This window comes from Alosa sapidissima, chromosome 1, assembly GCF_018492685.1.
Source record: "Alosa sapidissima isolate fAloSap1 chromosome 1, fAloSap1.pri, whole genome shotgun sequence".
Lineage (NCBI taxonomy): Eukaryota > Metazoa > Chordata > Actinopteri > Clupeiformes > Clupeidae > Alosa > Alosa sapidissima.
Window position 1 is genome coordinate 13,779,896 of NC_055957.1, and position 18,471 is coordinate 13,798,366.

Consider the following 18,471-nt stretch of genomic DNA (forward strand, 5'->3'; position numbering starts at 1 on the left):
CTGCAAAGCATTTACATGTTGTGAGAGGAATAATTCTCTGAGCGTGTATTGACATAAATGCATCATCTCTGAACCAGAAGAAAAAATAACATCTGCATGGGTAATGGGTTCCCTCGATAAGAACACTAAATAAATAAGGTGGATTACAGTAGATGTTGGTACCCTCATACAATGAGATAGAACTGACAGAGTTAGGAATATTTAAAAGGGAAAATAAGTACAGGTAAAAATATAGCTGCTAGTGGCGATGAAGGGCCCAAACACCTTCGGTTCCATAACCTGTGACATTTCATCAACCAACAGTACACTTACATGTATTGTGTGTGTCAAATTTCATAGGTTTTAGAAATTGGAAGCTTTCTAGGTTACTGATGGTTCCGCTGTAAGACTTTTGACTAATGACATTGAAGGTGCTCTAAGCTCTGAGGGCCAGATGTACGTACATTTGTGAACGTAGCGTTATCAGCACCATGGACAAAACACAGATAGCGAACGCTGTCAGACCCAAGTTTACTTCGTATTTATCAAACTTTCAATTCATAGTATAATCTGCGCCTTTCTCTGCCTTTCTCCGCCCCCTACCGCAATTTACGAACGTCCACAACTGAACGGCAGAGCCTACAGTACATACAAGCGCAGTTGAATGAAGTTAACTGATGACATCATTAAAAAGAATAAAACGTTTAGCGATCATGAAATAATACCATATATGATAAGATGTCAACAAGCAGGGAGTTAATAAAGATCAGTAGTTCTACTCAAACTACTTGTGCATGTAGGCTATAGAAGATTGGTCAAATCTAGCAAGTAGGAAAGTTGTGCTCTAAATAGCGATTCTGTTGTCTTTGAAAGGTTCCCTTATTGAAGCATTGAACTGCAATTTGGATTAACACCTGCTTTTACAAGGCGGAAGTTTTTAGGCGCAGAATAGACGTGCGCTTTCACAAGCAGTTTTTGTACAGCACGGAATACATAATTAGGTGCTCTTTACGCTTCCCCTCCCATCTCTTTACGCTAAACTCCCACTTTCCCCTGGATCCTCCCATGAACGCATATGCATGACACAGAAAAGCGCAATTTGCCATTTTCAGCTCCCGCGAGAGGCAGTCTGCGCTTTGACCTCAATGTGACCTGTTTGTACATACCTCGCAATGTTTTTACACGCACATTGCGAAACAAATACGCCTAAAGTGGGCGCAAAAGCATTAGTACATCTGGCCTGAGTGCTCCAAGCGATGTTGGGTAACGTCACTTCTGTTGACGTTCAAACCAAACAGAAAGCTAGCTCGTCCCTCCCTCTTATACAACTGATTGCACATCTCGTCGGTGATTAGCTGGAACAGTTTATTTTGTTTCATGGTCCAGGCTGGACCAGGCTGTTTTTGTTGCCATTTTTGGAGCCTGGGCTGTCCACAGAGACACTTTTTACAGTGTACAGCCAGTGGATGGTGAGGAGATGTTGTATGTGCCAAGAATTTTTTTAGCTTAGAAACCGTGTAACATCGCTTTGAGTACCTTCAAGATAAATGCATACATAATTCTGTGTAGTTTAAACATCATGCATAACTACCACACCTCTGCTGTGTGTTCACATTACTACATTTGACATGTTTAGAATTTAGATATGTTATTGTACATCATATACAACATAACATACAACATACAGCCCTGTTTCTGTGTATAGTTACTGTGCATGTTTGTAGTAAGAAAAAGGCCTCTTCTGATATGTCACAAAGCTCTGTCAATCAAATATTAAATACTATCAGGTCTACTTAACTCTCTTATGTTCAGCTGTCATTTTTTTGCAAGTCATCATGTCATTGTAACGGTTTACGCCCAGAAGCTGGTGGATGCATGTGTACGACATACGCGGAGTTAGTGGGGGGGCCTGTTGGAAATGGGTAATTGCATTGTTTCAAAGATTAGTGAAATACATCTGGCATGACCAGAAATTTTTTTAAATAATTTTAAGTAACACAAAACAACAATATAAGGAACGGGCTGCGGTTGATGATGGGAGCAGCCAGGTTTTCTTCTTTTGTGATCCTTCACACCGAAAGCAACATTACGGCTAACCTGACGAGGCATGCAGGACGCAAAAAACGAAAATTACTGTTACACTAGTATGGACATCTTGCCGTGCCAACGTTGCAATAAAGGTTGCCTAAATGCCATGTATATAAATGTCCTGTCAGCTTTACTAATTGATTTTGCGTTGTGTGTAGATTTGGACTTTTTATTCCACTTTGTTTAAACAGCGAAGTGGCGAAGCCTTGTTCACCTGTTTGGAACTGGCTGGTGAATGTGACGCGCATAGGCCTGGTTAGATACACCATGACCCTTTTTGTGCATCTAGGCCTACTGATCGCTGTAGATTACTTTTTTTCGTGTCATTGGATTACAGCAAAATATGAATATTTTTTTCTTCACATGTCTTAACGTAATGGCGTGATTGCGCTTCGTTTCTGTGTTTGGAGAGGCATCAGACTGTAGGTGAACACTTCCTTTGATTCTTGGAGTTATGATTTAGGTCTGCCCTGCACTCAATAGCCTACAGTTTGGAGTTTACTTACTTTGCCTTTGTAGAATCGAATTTGAGTTTTCAATGACTCATTCTCCTTAAGCTAAGCATACATGAACCGATGCATCTTGTTATTTAAAACTCCACTCTGCTAGGTGGCTCGCATGCCAGCAGCACTCTTGAGGCGTCGGAGGTTTACCAACTTTCCACAATCACAGCTAAGCTAGGTGGCATCCAGACATTCTTTAATTGACAAAATATAATTGTACAAAATATTCAAGCAATGTGGCACAAATGAGGCTAGAGGCGGTGGATTAATTTATCAAAAGTGAGCAGCAACCAGACTCTATGGGTTAAGCCCCGAATGTTTTCAACTGCTAGGCGACACCCCTGTCTACTGCTTTTCAAGACAACCGTGCTGCATTGGATTTCATAAGGACGAATTGTTAAATTGTTACAATGTAATTATATATATATCTTTATTTAGCATGTTTGTTTTCTCCATATGTGCTCATGCTGTGTTCCCCAAGTGGTAGGCCAGGTCTCATTTTGCGTTGTGTGTAGATTTGGACTTGTTGGACTTTTGATAAATGTATCAAAAGGTATTTTACATAAAATGGTACTTTGCCTAGTGCTGATTAATAAAGTGCTGTTGTGCTGTTTTTTTTGTCTGCCCCCCCTGGCTCAAATATGTCAAACTCCGCCTATGGTGTACGAGTGTGTGTGTGCAAGTGTGAGTGTGTGTGTGTGTGTACCATGTTGTTCCTGCTTCAGTCAGTAAGACTGAATGGGGTTCAAAGTTCAAGCTGTTTTTTGCTTCGGGAGTAATCTTTACTACCCGTTTTCCTGAGTGCTACGGGCTAATGGACCTCTAACTGTTCCTTCTTAGATGCATCGACTACCTCAGCACCCTGAAGCCCTTTCCCTGTGTGTCTTACGCACATCTGTCTCTGCTCATTAGGACATGTGCATATTGGGCTGAGCAATCACCCAGTGCCTTGCCAGCTCCTATTAAAAAAGATCCATACTCCCACCAAGTCATCCGATCAACCCGCGTTAACTGCTACATCCCCGCACCTCTCTGTATAAACATGCTGGGATTCGTGTGCTGAAGCAATTATATACAGATATGATCATCTCAAACAGGGAGGGTACATATATTAACGCTCAAATTAGCAAGCACAAACACAGGAGGAGCATAAAGTCAAATACAAACTGTTGTGCAGTGTCACATTAAAAAATGATTATATGTCACATTATAATCGATTATAAACAGGGTTCTAAATTAGCACCCGCCTAACCCGCCAAATGCGGGTTAAAATTCATTTTGGCGGGTGTTAATAAAAACTTACTAGCCAGTTTGGCCATGATGCATGAGACATTACTTGCATGATACATACATAGATATGCTCTGTTCTCGGTCATATAAAGTATTATTCCATCTTGTGAAACCACTAGCAGGCATAAGTTGTTCAAATGCATCGTCAGAGTAACCAGGGGATGTAGTTATGAGTAGGCACATGTTGGAAAATGACCTGATTTTGGGCCCATAATGTTATCCAGTATGACAAGCAACAGGTGAACATTGCTATAAAGTCTCCCATGTTTGTTTGTAAATTATTCTAAAAATTATTACAAATACGTTATATTGTGTTATGCATAAATAATTTTAGCAGTGACCTTCATAGAAAGCATTTTTGCATATTTTATTTATCTAAGTAAGGTTACAGCATTTTGCAGCATTCTTTGTGTCGAATAAATATACAGGATCAACAACCAGAACTATATGGGGATGGTACTGAAAAAAATCTATTAATACACCACATACAGCATTTTATATATTATACTGACAACATTAAGCTTGAGACCTAGCTTACACCACTTTTTAAAATGTAGTCAGAAAAGCCTAGGCCCCCAGATACAGCAGGGCATCTGTCACACAGATACGATTTAATGAGCTGAATTGTCAGAGCTCATGCCACAAAGCTGGTTATGAGAATGGAGAGGTGCGTTAGCACAGGCTCAGGCTGACCTTCAGGGAGTTAAAGGTTAATGTGTGCCTTATTCGTCAGGTCCGGGAGCAATCTTTTGATGAACTCTTCAGACCAGAGGCTCTTACTGTTAATTATTGATATATGTTTTTGGGATTCAGTGGGTGTAATGCAGGCAGAGCAGCTGCTCTTGACTTCATTTACAACAAATGGGTGATGTAATCATAAAACTGTGTGATCTGTCACTGCTGGTGTAAGCTTATTGACAAAAGTTTTTGTAATTAACAGCACCTCCGTTACACTGAACTAGAAAGTTTCTGGTTTCAGCTGCCGTTTGGTCTCGGTTCTCGTTACCCTGCTGAGGGCCTAACTCAGGCCTGGGCTCCTGGACCACAGGAAAATACATGAGCTCTAACTATATTTTGTCAAAGGAGAAATTATAATCTGCTCATGTCTGGTATCATTTTAAAAGTCTCCAAGCGAGATATATAGTATTGTCAGTTGTAGATGTTATTGTCAGTTGTAGATGTTAATGTACGTTAATGCATATGATGTTTCTGTAACCTGGGATATTTGAGGCCCTCTCTGATGAGATGCGCCCACACCCCCTGCTTTCAGATAAGAGAGATGCCCTTGTGATTCCAGATCCATGTCATCTATATAATGAGTTATATGTTATATGTTAAAGGTGCTCTAAGCGATGCTGGGTAACAACACTTCTGTTGACTTTCAACAAAACAGAGAGCTAGCTCGTTACTTCCTCCCCCTCCCTCCCGTGCTGCTCCCGTGCAATTGAAACTCTCCTAAACGCGCATCTCATCTGTGATTTGCTGGAACTGTTTATGTTTTCATGAGCTAGGTTTGCCCAGGTTGTTTTTGTTGCCATTTTTGGAGCCTGGGCTGTCCGCAGAGATTACGTTTTTTTTTACAGTGTATTCAGGACACAGACAGCTAGCGGTTGGTTAGGTGATGTTGGCAGTAAGTGACATAAAATGTTTTAGCCTAAAAAACGTGTGGCATCACTTAGAGCACCTTTAATATGTTAAGTTGTTTTAGATATAAGGGGAAGAACACAGATTCTTCTCACTGTTTTCTCTCCTTGCCTTCTCTTCTATTCTCTCTCTTGATTCTTCTGGTCTACCACTGGCTGGAGGTCACTGTCCTTTCTCTGACCTCTCTCTCTCTCCCCCCTTTTTAAGGGTTTGTTTTATTTTCTTTATACTTGATGAATTGTTTTATCTGATGTATTTGACATCCTAACGTTAAGTTTACATTTAAGTTTACTATTTGGTTAAGCTTACTTTGATCTTTTGTTACTTTGTTACAGTATATTGATCTATCTGAGTTACTACTCTGCTATAGTTGATAAACTACTTGGTAATGATTCGAGTTCAAGTTCTTAATTGTATGGAGTCAAATTAATCATAATTTCTTGTAATATTTACTACTGCTTCATCGTTCTGTTTTAATGTTCAATACACGTTTAAACCTTTGATGGCCAACGCAATTCTCACGCCGAGATGTGTCTGTGCCATCCTTTACTGTACACTGGTGATTTATAAAGATAATGATGGTCAGTTATTGTACAACCTGTAAACTGTAATCTTAAGGCTTTTAAAAGAGTTCTCTTATACCATGCACAGGACATGTGCAAACTGAACAAAGGAGCCTTTTCAGTATGGAATGAATAAATACACTTACCTATGCAATAACTAAGATGTACTGGTGTATGGAGTTGGTGACACAGCTGGATCCCAAACAGTGGAATAATCTACTTTTGTCATTATACTATATAATTTACTCTTAATCATTGATTTACTTATTTTTAACCAAAGATCTCCTGACAAAATTGCATAAACTAGAACACAATAGTGTTAAAGGGAGGATAAAATAATCTACTGAAGTTGTCCTTTTTAACAAGGGCAAAATTGCTTTTGAAACGTTTTTTTCCAATTAGTATGGAATTCTGAATAGTCTTTTTTATTGTTATCATACAGCATCTGTTTAAACATACAGCATCTATAATAGTTAATGGTCAGTGTGTCCTTGCCCTTCTGCAAAAGATTTTCCATATTTTTTCCATATTTTTAAGGTCAATGCAAACATTAACATTGAGAATATTTAATATTTGTGCACGTAGGATGGATATTTGCACAGGTACCATGCACTTTTCTCCAAATTATCAGTTGAGTTTGCATAGACCCTGGCAGCAACCTCCTTGAACTCTGTGAAGGCTTCCAAAAAGTCCTCCAGGACATTGCTGGAGATGAGATGCCCAGCTCATAAAGAGCCACTGCAATATGCAGATGGGCTTTTACGGTGTAGCATTAATCTAATAAGCAGCCTGAGTAATTATCTGGGATGTGAGTTTTTCAAAGTGATGTACAAGTGATTGCACCCTGTGGAAACCAGCAATGTGTGTTTTTAGAGATAGAACAGCTGGACAGCCAAGCAATAACAGATTATTGATCCTTGGATGATGTAGTTTTCTGGTTGATGTTGTTTTTCTATGTGTGATGAAACAGCGTTACACTCTGTTCCCTCTAGCCTATAATGTTGCAACCGTATTATCAAGCACATGGCAAAGAGACAATGTATATAGTGATGAGGGGTAATTGTCTGTACTTGTATGGTTTATGGCGCTGTGTTATCTAGTTTAATCCCTACTGCAGAGTACATTTTTACTTGAGCACATCTTCTGGCCATTTCTCGGCTAATGTCTCTGGAGATCAGCTTGACTACATATTGCTGATTTAAGCTGCCATGCTTATTAAGCTGGGGAGATAGGCAAGGTCCTCTCACTTTTTCATACACATAACACAACCATCATCTACACACAATTCTTTTGCATGTCCAAAGACAAGAATCAAATGTCTGTGCTCAAAGCAAACTGTAATCTTTTCCATTACTAATCATCTTAGTCAATTCCCTTGTCATGCATTTAACCAGAGACTCTGGACTTTGTCTTAATTCAGATTTAATCCTTGTAATATCCTTGCTTTATATGGTTACTTGCCAAATACTTTGCAAATGACAGGCAAATAAGTATGTGTGTCTGAAATCACTAATCACCATATTCCACATCACCGTTCAGGGTTAGGCTGAGGCAGGATGACTAACCTTATTAATAGTTTATTTTAAACCCCCCTCCTGTGCTCCATTTTGCTCGATTCAATAGACAAAAACCTTGACATTTTTAATCCTGCACACATGTGCTTCATCAAAATGGCAATGATGCAAGAGTTGTGTGATTCAGTATATTCATTTTCATCCCATGACCTCATTCCCTTACAGTATGTCTCCATTAAATAAGATTTACACCCTCAAGCTATCCTCTCTCTCTCTCTCTCTCTCTCTCTCTCTCTCTCTCTCTCTCTCGGTGGTTATTGTCAGTGAATGGGATTATGGAAGGAGTGGAGGGTAGGGGTGAGGATGAGACACAAGGTAGGCCATACATTCAGAGGATGCATGCATTAGAGATCTCTCTGTCTGCTATCATCAGCGATAGCACAGGACAAGACCAGATAGGGTTCTGAGTCAGCTAGGCCTGATGAAGGCTCCTATCCTTTAATTAAGTCCCCTTCAAACAAACTGCTGACTGAAAAAAATAACGATGAAGACTTTTGCTTTTTCTTGACAACAAAACTCTTTCTGCCATTGTTATATATTAACGAAATCTAGTCCTTACACAGCAGCAATCCAGAGCTTGTAGCAAAGACAGCTGGTGAGGTGCTGAGTTGCAGGAACCCAGTGTGGAAAAGCCGGAGTTTAGAGAGACATGCAGCCTTGGGGTGGTGCAGAGAGCACACCTGCTCACCCACACACACAATCAGGCACTGTGAGAGCCCACAGCTGTAGGCTAGGTGCAGCATCTCCCCACAACGCCTCCTATTTAATGGACATCTTCATGTGATAGTGGAAAGCGCAGCTGATACTTGTCCTCATCTTGAGAATAAGATGGGTTATGTACTGTAGATGTTGTCGCAAAAGAGGGGAGCTAGTCCAATGACCAGGTAATCCCTAAATATTTAGTTGTGAGACTGCTATGGCTACGACAGACATTGGCAGTCTACAAAATTTCTGATGACAAGAAGACACACTTTAAACTACAGATAAGACTAAATCAATGTTTACTGTACTAATATGGCAGTATGAAACGAGAATGAGAATGGCAATATTGTTGTGCTGAGACCTCAGAGCTATAAGCTACTGCTTGTCTGACATGGGCTTTTGTGAACTTATGTAAGCCTACTGAACTTCAGTAGGTAGTCTGGTCACTTCTTGCAATGGAACTTCATTCAAAAATGAAAGCAGACGGTTGATCAGCTGTGTTTTAAAGAATGTTTGATTCAAGTTCAGCGTGTGTTGTTAACTATTTGTTTCTCAGCAAAAGCCACAATGAAACAGTAACAAATAAATGTAAAGAGTCATTCATATCATGTTGAGTTTAGTTTTTCTTTTTGGCAAGATGTTGTGTAATAATCGTTCTATACATTATCTCTTACTTAACATTGTAGTATAGGCTACTGTCTCTCCGGGCCATGGCACGAATGTAATATGCGTTGAGTTGACTGGACTCGACTGGACTTGAACCCGCAAACAACAACACCTCGGATCGGAAGTCGAGCATGCTAGCAATTGTACTAAAAGCCCAGGATGCTAGCTCTCTCAATAGCACGACCGAGGGTAGCCTACCCTGATGTGCTTGAGAGGTGAGGGCATTTGGACCGCAGTGTTGAGTGTGACTTCCACCAGTAGATTTAAACTTATAGGCAAAGAGGTCTGATTGCTATTTGTGTCATGCGAGTGATAGATAAAGCCTCTTGAGGGAAAATGTGTGGGCATGTAGCAGCTGATGTAGAGGTGCTTGTGTGGGTGTGTTCCGGGTGGCTGCTTTAGTCAAAGGTTCTCTTCACTGCTTCGCACTCGATGATGTCCAATCGAATGTGACCGCAACGTGCGTTAAGGGGAGAGGGGGCTGGGGTGTGATTGCTTGCATTGGAGGGCAAGAGTGCACTGAAGGGGAACGATGGTGTAGTTGTGTCTGAGGGGGAACGATGCCGTAGTTGTGTCTTAGGGGGCGGTGGAATTTGTGATATGCTGGCACGAAACTGGTTAGCTTGGCGATGATGCAAAAGATTTTGTAAGGCTGTGCCTTCATTTTGAGCCGCTTTGTGCCCATCATTTTGATCCGCTTTGAGCCTCTTTCCCATTGCTCCCTCCACAGCTCCAAACAAACCTGTGGCAGTCGGAGGGGCGTCTAAGGAGACTTTGTCTCGATCAGGGAGTTGAGTGAGGTTGACACTGCCCACACTGCTGACATTGCCCAAGATGGCGCTCCAGCATCATTAAAAACCCCAGGGCTTTACCTTGTGCTTGAGCAATGTATTTTGTCAGACACACGGACCAATCAGTTGCTTTTCTTAGCTCTGTGATGTTATCTTCTTTGACCTTAGAGCCCAATCATTGTGGCAGGTCTGCCTGGTAAACTTTGAGCAGGGCTACAGTCTTCAACTTTCCCACTCAGGTGTAGGCTTTATCTCCCAAATTAGAGGGGAGATACAACTTGGAGGGGAGCGTAGGTTTACCTCACCATGGGGCTGTCGGAGGGGATAGAAAAGCAGCCACTGGGGGCATACACAACAGGCCAGGGTGGGTCTACTTTACCACGCAAGGAGGTGAACAGTGAGGCACCTTTACCACTGGTTGTGCACAGGGCATAAGGCTGGATTGTCATCCGCCGACTAAACCGACATGAAAACTTGTGTTGAGTGTAATTGATCTCATGACTGTGCAGCGAGGGCACTTGCCAGGCAAGTGGGTTGCTTGTGCATGAGCAAATCCCAAGTACATGACACAGAGATCATGGTGGTCTGCCAGTGGGATGAAATTCCTGCATAGACATTGTTTTGTCACGGCTTCCATGATAGCCACAGCACAGGCTTCCATAGTGTCTGAAAAAATGCAGAGACAATTACTGATTACTGTGAGTACTGAGTCCAGATAATTAAAAAATATATAAATGTTGGTAGCTTTTAAAAAACACAGTACCCAAGAACCTGCATGCACATGAGCTCTTAAAATCTCAAGCGGTGGTAGAGTTGAGTATAGGTTCAACATAGTCGGTAGATGCTAAAAGAGAACGAAGTACACACATGCAGGGAATTTATACCCCGGAGGTGCATGCTGTGCTCAAGCAAACACCACCTGGTCTTCGTTGAAAAGGGTTCCGTATATGTACGGTCAAAGGGTGATACCAAAGATCCTTGATTACTCCGCTCCGCTTTAACCCTCTCTGGTGATACCCATAAGGCAGCCCAGCACAGTGGATTAAATTCATTTCACTGTATTGTGTATTGTGGATGAGTGTGGATGAGTGTGCATCGTGAACACAACTCTGCTTCCTTTCGTCCTAAGCACCTACCTTGAAATAGGAACTAGAATAAATGTTCAGTGCTGAGGGTACTTTCTCCAACAAAAGAAAAGGGTTGTCTAGTTAAATAGCCTCTAAACCACTGATAAAGGTGACTGCTTAATGTGAATGAATTGCCTACGTAATTCAGCCTGCTATGAGGTGCTGCAAGTCCTGCTGAAGTTTACCACATCTCTTTGTTGTTCTTTGTTGTTCTTTGTTGTTTGTTCACGATAAAAAAAAGCTTCAAATGAATGCTTTGATTGGTTGTCATGTTTAGTTGGTTGCCATGACGAGGGTAGTTGTAACTAGTTCTTGTATTAATAGAACATCAGAAATCTTTTTTCATACTCCCTCTATCTTGTTGCTTGACTTCTAAAGACTAGGGGTGTGGCTTACTGTAAATATGCTTATGTCCATACTTTTGTGGAACATGAAGAATAAAATATTGTCCCTCACATGAGAGACAAATGTCTTGTATACAGCCAGTCAGCTCCAGACTCCACATGGTGTATTAGGAGGCACTAATGCTTCCCTTTGCCTGCCAAATTGATGCCGTGCCAGATGGCACACCTGCTTCAACCCACAGAGGACAAACAGCAATACAAACCACCAACTTTAGGAGCAGCGCACCTGTTTAAAGATCAGTTACTCTCTCCTAATTCTGAGGGGACTTCACAGCGTCCATCTTTGTGCTCCAGTCTGCGGCAGACCAGCTGACGAGGACGTGATCATTTAGACATATTTGCCAACCTACGTAGCATTACCAGTTGCCAGTGGCTGAGATTTAGCAGCTGTGACATGACATCCCATCTGGAGATAATCAAGTGACTCTTCAAAACTTTTCCCCTCTCTGTTTGTTTTGCTTAGAACGCACAAGCAGCGTAAGGAATGAGTACATACAACTTTCTCTTTTGTCATTCAGTTATTCCAGACTGCATTCCGGAAGAACCTCCTTTTTCTCCCAGCTTCTCTCCCATGTGAGGAGAGTAAATATAAAGGCATCTGAATAATGCAAGATGAACATTAAATGTCAAGGCTAAAATTCAGCATTTCTGCCATTGTCTCGCTGGCATTTTCCAGTGCATTTTATAATTAGGTCTAACCTCAGGAGAGATGGAGATGCAATAAGGAAGAGTGGGGTTGTCTCAACGCAGGGTGTCACACTTGAGAACTTAGGTTCATTTGAAAGGCAAATTTTGTGCAAGGTGGGTAAAGGGGGGGGGGGGTTATAAGCTGAGCTATTTCATTTTTCTTCTCTGCTCCTCGCTCATTTAGCAGTGGGCAATGTCAAATATGGTAAGCAGCCTTGAATTGGTACTTGCTATGTAACTCTTGAAGGTCACCCGATATTCATTTGTTCCAGCATTGACGTGGTAGTATTAGCATTAATATCTTTCATCTCCTGCTTAGCATGGTGGACTTGCTATTGTTGCCGGGAGCTGAGATGGATGAGTGCGGCTTTGTGGAGGAGAGTTCCACAGAGGGGTCATGTGGAGGGGTCATGATCTCAACTGAAGTCGTAACTCCAACGGCTCCAACGAGTGGGTGTATGCATGAATTCCTCCTCAAGAGAAAAAGGCAGGTGAAGCTGAGTATGTCAACGTTGGGGAGAAGAGAAGGTTAGGGCCAGGCCCAGTGGACTTGTGACCTAGAGGCTGAAATCGTATAACAGAGCGGAGTAGCCAATATGTTATTGCATATTATTCGTTGCCCTCTGCTATAGACCGCACGTCCCATTTGTCACAGTGGTAGTGGAGACTTTCATTTGCACTTGTTGTCCTGTAATAGCTAGAGGCTGTTTCTTAGGAAAACACCCCGTTGCCCTTTACTCCGCTGTGGTGTGACAAATAGCATGATGTTTCATCCTCCCTGGGAACGCGTTTCAGGACTCCACCAGTGGCGCGAGTGGTGATGAATGTTGTCAGCACATTAATGTGGTTCATTACTCTGCAGTTCACAAGACATTGCAACCTTCAACTTACCATTAGCCACTAGTTCTGGATGGTGACATTAAAAATTTGAAAAAGTTGGCTGGGCCTTCTGCATTGTAATTTTACATTCTGATCCTTTACTCTCTCACTCTTTCTGTTTTGAAAACAAATGTAGATGTAGATTTTTGTTTTTAGGGGAAAGAGACAGCAGACTGAGAGGGAGCATGACTGATCTATAGGATCATCACAGACACAGGGTTGGAGTGGCACCCAGTATTAGCAAGATGAGGTGATGAATAATGTATCAGAAGTGAGAGAGTGGACCAGAGAGTCTTAAAAATCTGTTTTCTAAGAGACAATGTCTGAACCTGCAGTTCCTCACATTCTAAGCAGCATTAGGCTTCCATTGAAACAACAGATCATCAGCAGGGTAAAACTACAGCCTACACATGTTATTTTTAGGGGCATATGTCTTGCACTGTGTCAGTCTGAAAAAGATGCTGGAAGACCTCAGTCTAAACCTCACTCATTATATTTAATTACTTTCTCATTTCACTATGGTTTAAGGCTTTGCAAATAGTCTTAATATTTTAGTCTATTGCTATGCAAAACGTGAACAACAGCTAGATGGCTGCATGCATCATTTAGTACTCCAACATGCATCTGCCCCCTGTGAAATCAATTCTTATTGTGAATTTGGAGAAGATTAGAAACAATGTCTGGGAATATTGATGGTCCCAGCTATTTTGTATAAAATGTCTCTTGTACATGCATCAGTATTCTGGGTTTGATTGTGCATTGCTGATACTCTCATACAACTCATTAATATGAGGTCCCCCAAGAACCCGGTTTTTTGATGATTTATTCTTTGTCTTATCCCCCCGACTGTGGATTAAATAATTTTATATGTGTCTTGCTTCACAAACTGTTTAGAGGAATCAGAATGGTAGCCCTCACCACAGATCAGACCTCCTGGGTGTAGGCTCAGATTGTCTAAACCAAATGGACAAGCATTGCATGATTAAATCACTTATAATTCCCATTTCAAGCAAGATAACTCATCATGCACCTCTAGTCCTCTGGAATAGGAGTAAAAAATGTGATCTGGTGTCTGCTCTCATCAACATTTGTTGTTTGTCGTCACTTTGTTGTTTAACTTTGGTGTGTACAAGTGTATGTATGCTTCCGTAATAACTTGAAATGTGCAGTAGCTTACCAGCCTCCTTCAGTGGGATTCCAGCCTGTCCCTCACGACCCTGTGTCTCTCTGCTTCTCTTCCTGCTTCCTGTCCTAGGTCAGAGGGGAGTGGCAGAAGAATGCTGGTCCCGGGTGCCCAGGGGCAGGATGTCGTTGCGTTGGCAGAGAGCTGCGGTCGTTAGATGGTTCTTCTTGATGCTCTTATGGCAGTGGGCATCCCTGGGCCCCCTCAGCTGGGTGCTGGCCCTGGCTGAGCCCAACCCCTCACCCTTCTCCTCCGTGTCCGGCCGCTCCAGCGGCCAGCTGGACTGGCTGCTCTCCGACAAAGGGCCCTTTCACCGCTGCCCCGAGTACACTGAGTTCAAGGAGCGCTTCCAGCAAGGCTTCACCACCCGCTACAAAATCTATAGGTAGGATCTCTTGCTCTTTCTCTCTCTCTCCATCTCTCTCTCTCTCTCTCTCTCTCTCTCTCTCTCTCTCTCTCTCTCTGTCTCTCACTCTTTCTTTCTGTCTCTATCTCTCTCTGTGTTGTGTTAAGTACCTGGCAAACAGACTAACAACAGCAGGATAAGAGTAGGCCTGATGGATTGTCATCATTTGCACACATTTGAGGAATAGTAAATACTGGGGAAATTACAGGATCGAGCTGAGCTCTGTTCCCTGCCATCTTAGGAGATGTCTCCCAGTCTCCCAGCAATGATTAACAGCCAATATGGAGGGGGAAGGCACAACAGGATTAAACTCTGTTCCCAAGATGACGTGATTTAATGTCAGTTCTCTAACAGTCTTGCCAGATTGCTGTAACAACATTGTGCACATTGACGCAGCGATGCTAAGGAAGGCCGGATGCCGCTTTTATGATGTAAGTGGGGCAGAAATCAGCAGTGCATCCCACTCATGTTTGGTGACAGAGTGTGAGATGACTAAGACAGTGAGTGACACACACACACACACACACACACACACACACATACTGCACACACACAGTTATGGATGCTTTTCACTTAGAAGCACTGAGTCACACTGCCCGGATGGTATCATTTTGAATAACATTTGCCTCACTCAAATTAAGTCTAATTGTTTGCTATTTTTTAACAAAGACAACTCCATATTATTCTGTTCCCACTAAGGAATCAGGAAAATTAACATAGCTAATTGCTGCAAAGAACATGTCAGCCCTATCAGGCAGCTATCAGGGACATCGTGTGTTGTTTTGCAGTGGACTGAATTATCCGTGTGGGTCTAGCTTGGCCTTTCTGCCCGCTTCCTCTACCCCCTGCCCGCACAGGGCTGCCATTGGCCAACTCCCAGCACACGCCAATTCCAAAGCCCAGCATGAGCAGAGCAGCTGGACAGAGAAAAGGCCTGCAGCACTGTGGTGGACTGTGAGTGCGAGTGAGAGCACCGCCAGCACTGTCTCTGAGGCTGCCTTCCAGGGTCAATTGTGTGTGTCTGTGTGTGAGTGCATGCGGGTGATTTGGTGGTGGCATGTGTGTGTGTGTGTGTGTGTCTGTGTGGGAGAGGCTGGATTTGATTGTGTGTGTGTGTGTGTGTGTGTGTGTGTGTGTGTGTGTGTGTGTGAGTGTGTGTGTGTGAGTGAGTGTGTGTTTGTGTGTGTGTGCATGAGTGAAGATTTGAAAGACAGGGGGAAATAAGCAGTGGGAAGTAGGTGTCTTTGTGGCTGTTATGTTATGTTTTGTGGTGATACCTTAACTCCGCTTTAGAATGAAATCAGGGGGAACCCTTTCCTCCTGCTAGCAGTGTTTTCTGTGGAAGGACCTAATATGTTAACTGTCCTCCCCTGCACCCACCCCAATGGGTATTCTGAAAGGAAGCTGTTTCCGTGCACTGGGCCCGGTGGGGTGTCCGAGTTGCCACACATGGGGTGGAGGGACACCAGCTGGGCGCATTCTGAGGGAGTCTTGTCACCGTTTCCTTGGTCACAGTTCCTCCCTGGAGGAGGTTATGCTGAAGCAAACGACTCCTGCCAGATAACATTCAATGGTCCTTACTTATACAAGGACTGGTGGTGGGGGATTTTAATATGGGAATCGTACGATGTTTAGACAATTTGGTCTGTTTACCCAGCCAAAGTGGCAAGTAAACAGAGTTTGATTGGTAAGTTGAAATAAGGCTTAGTCGATCCTGTCTAATCCATCTGGAAGGTGCATGAAATGACTGAATGCCAGCATATTTGTTCATCAAGAGATGGTTACTGAGAAATATTGAGGACACTGCGACTGTTCGACTGTTTGCTTGTGTGTCTGTTTGTTCTTTTCTGTTGTCCTGTGAAGCACACATGGCTCGTCTGAAGATTAATTAAAATTTAGTTTTTTCCTTTAATGGGTAAACAATAAAAGCTAGAGGCAAAAATAGTCCCCTCCAAAAAAAATGAAGAAAAGTAAGTACCCTGTATTAATAATTTACATCCTGCAACACTTTACAAGCTGGGCTGCCAAAGAGAAAAGGGATGTTTACAGTCAGCTGAGAGGAAAACACGTATGACGTAAGGTCTCTCTGGAGAGGTTTTGGGAAGACGGATGGTCCCCCCTGTGTGGCATTACCTGCGGCTCAGCGTGCCCTTGGTATCCGGCGAAATGGAGACGATGACGAGCAACCGAGACCCAGCGGATTATGGCCCCCTTCCCCTCTCATCCTCCGGGGTCCTGTAGCCTAGTAACGGCTGTGTACCACAAGCAATCAGTAGTGTGGCCAAGAAAATAAGTCAGCAAAACGGTCATGTATGCAGACATCGCCATCTGTGATTGAATGCCTGTAAATGTAAATGGGCTCTTTAGAAATGGAGGGACTCAGAAGAGATGAGAGTGTTGAGATGAATGGGTTTTTTGTGTTATGTAGGAAAATGCTGGGCCATATTTGCAGAGTAATGAGGAAAATTTCTGGCAACTTCAGGGTCCAGGGGCCTTGAAATTTGATTTGTGAGGGGCGTGTTGTTGTTGGATTGAAGTGAGGGATGCCTTGAAGAGCAGTGCTTTTGTGTTCAGTTGACTTAATGTAATTTAGCACTTCAATCACTCACTGTAGAATGTCTCAGAAACCTCACTTGAGCCTGTTCTGACGGAAATCAAATTTCACATCCTGTATTGATATCCTTGAGTTGGGCCTGGGTTTTGCTGAGTGGTTCTTTTTCCTGTGTTTTGTGAATCAAGTCTTTTTTTTTTTTTTTGCTGAAAACATGATTTTGTCATTTCTTATTTACTTACCTTACCTGATTTGTGCCCTTTTATATTTTATTTGTATACTATGACTTCATAAAGTACAATAGAGGCCACGGAATAGGTATGTAAGCTTATTTTCAAAATTATGTTATCAACAAAAAAAGGCTAAGACAGGCTTTCAGCCTGCAAGCTGAAAACTCATATCTGAAAGTTTCCAGCTAAATTGATCATGTAAACATTTTTTTGGTAGATTTTGCCATATCATGCTATATAGTTTGAATCTTTTCAACCTAGCAGCATACAAGGTATAATTCTGTCGACACAACACATGCTCCTTGGTGTTTCCCAAGTATACTCATATTGTTTTTGCGGACACGTCAAACAACGTACCAGCTCAATCACCAATCACAGCGTTTGAAATGATACTGTGTGCCGTGTGCATCTACAGCAAAGTTTGTTGTTTTAAGTAGTTGCTTGCCTGAAGTCCAGCTATTCCTTGTGTCCATTATCATGGCAAGCCCACTGCATCCCACGGATACAGTTCATTTCCTATGGAGTGCGGCAAGGCATGATAATGGACACACACAGTAAGAATAGATGGACTTCAGATGGGCAACGGAAAAGCACTTCCAAAAAACGGTTGTTGCTTGGCCTTTATTGCAAAACGATTACATCCACAGAGGCGTCTGTCCTCCCCACTCATCGCCACCAAATGTACACTACCGTTCAAAAGTTTGGGGTCACTTAGAAATGTCCTTGTTTTCATCATTAATGTTGTAAATGACTGTTGTGGCTGATCTTTAATGCAATATCTACATTGCCCATTATCAGCAACCATTCATCCAATGTTCCAAAGGCACATTCTGTTTACCAATCTGATATCATTTTAAAAGGCTAACTGAGAAAACATTGGAGAACCCAATTATATAAGCACATAATGTAATCTGAAAACTGATGCCCTGATAAAAAAAAACAAAAAACAATGCAAGTAATTTCAGCTGATATTCTGTCTATAATGGAGTGGAATGGAAATGTCTAAGTGGCCCCAAACTTACGGTAGTGTATATAAACAATGATGCATGCATTTTGTCATTAATTGTCAGAAATATTTCAGAATATTCCTTTATTGTAGAAGAAGTGTAGGAGTCCTTTCTTGTGGGTTACAGATCATAAGAAAAAAGTACAAAAATAAATAAATACAATATACACAATAACAAAAGACCAAATAAATATGGAA

At 42.2% G+C, this 18,471-nt stretch overlaps 1 protein-coding gene across 2 annotated transcripts in view; it reads left to right on the top strand.

The window, feature by feature from the left end:
• The window catches only part of brinp2 (bone morphogenetic protein/retinoic acid inducible neural-specific 2), a 75,587-nt gene that overhangs the window by 18,758 nt on the left and 38,358 nt on the right, over positions 1–18,471 (top strand). Inside the window, exon 2 of one of the 2 annotated variants that reach the window (XM_042108612.1) lies at positions 14,153–14,465. In XM_042108612.1, the coding sequence (XP_041964546.1) occupies positions 14,203–14,465 (263 nt within the window). In that variant the 5' untranslated portion in view covers positions 14,153–14,202. The remainder of the gene's footprint in view (positions 1–14,152; positions 14,466–18,471) is intronic. The other variant, XM_042108613.1, reaches the window with a different exon arrangement.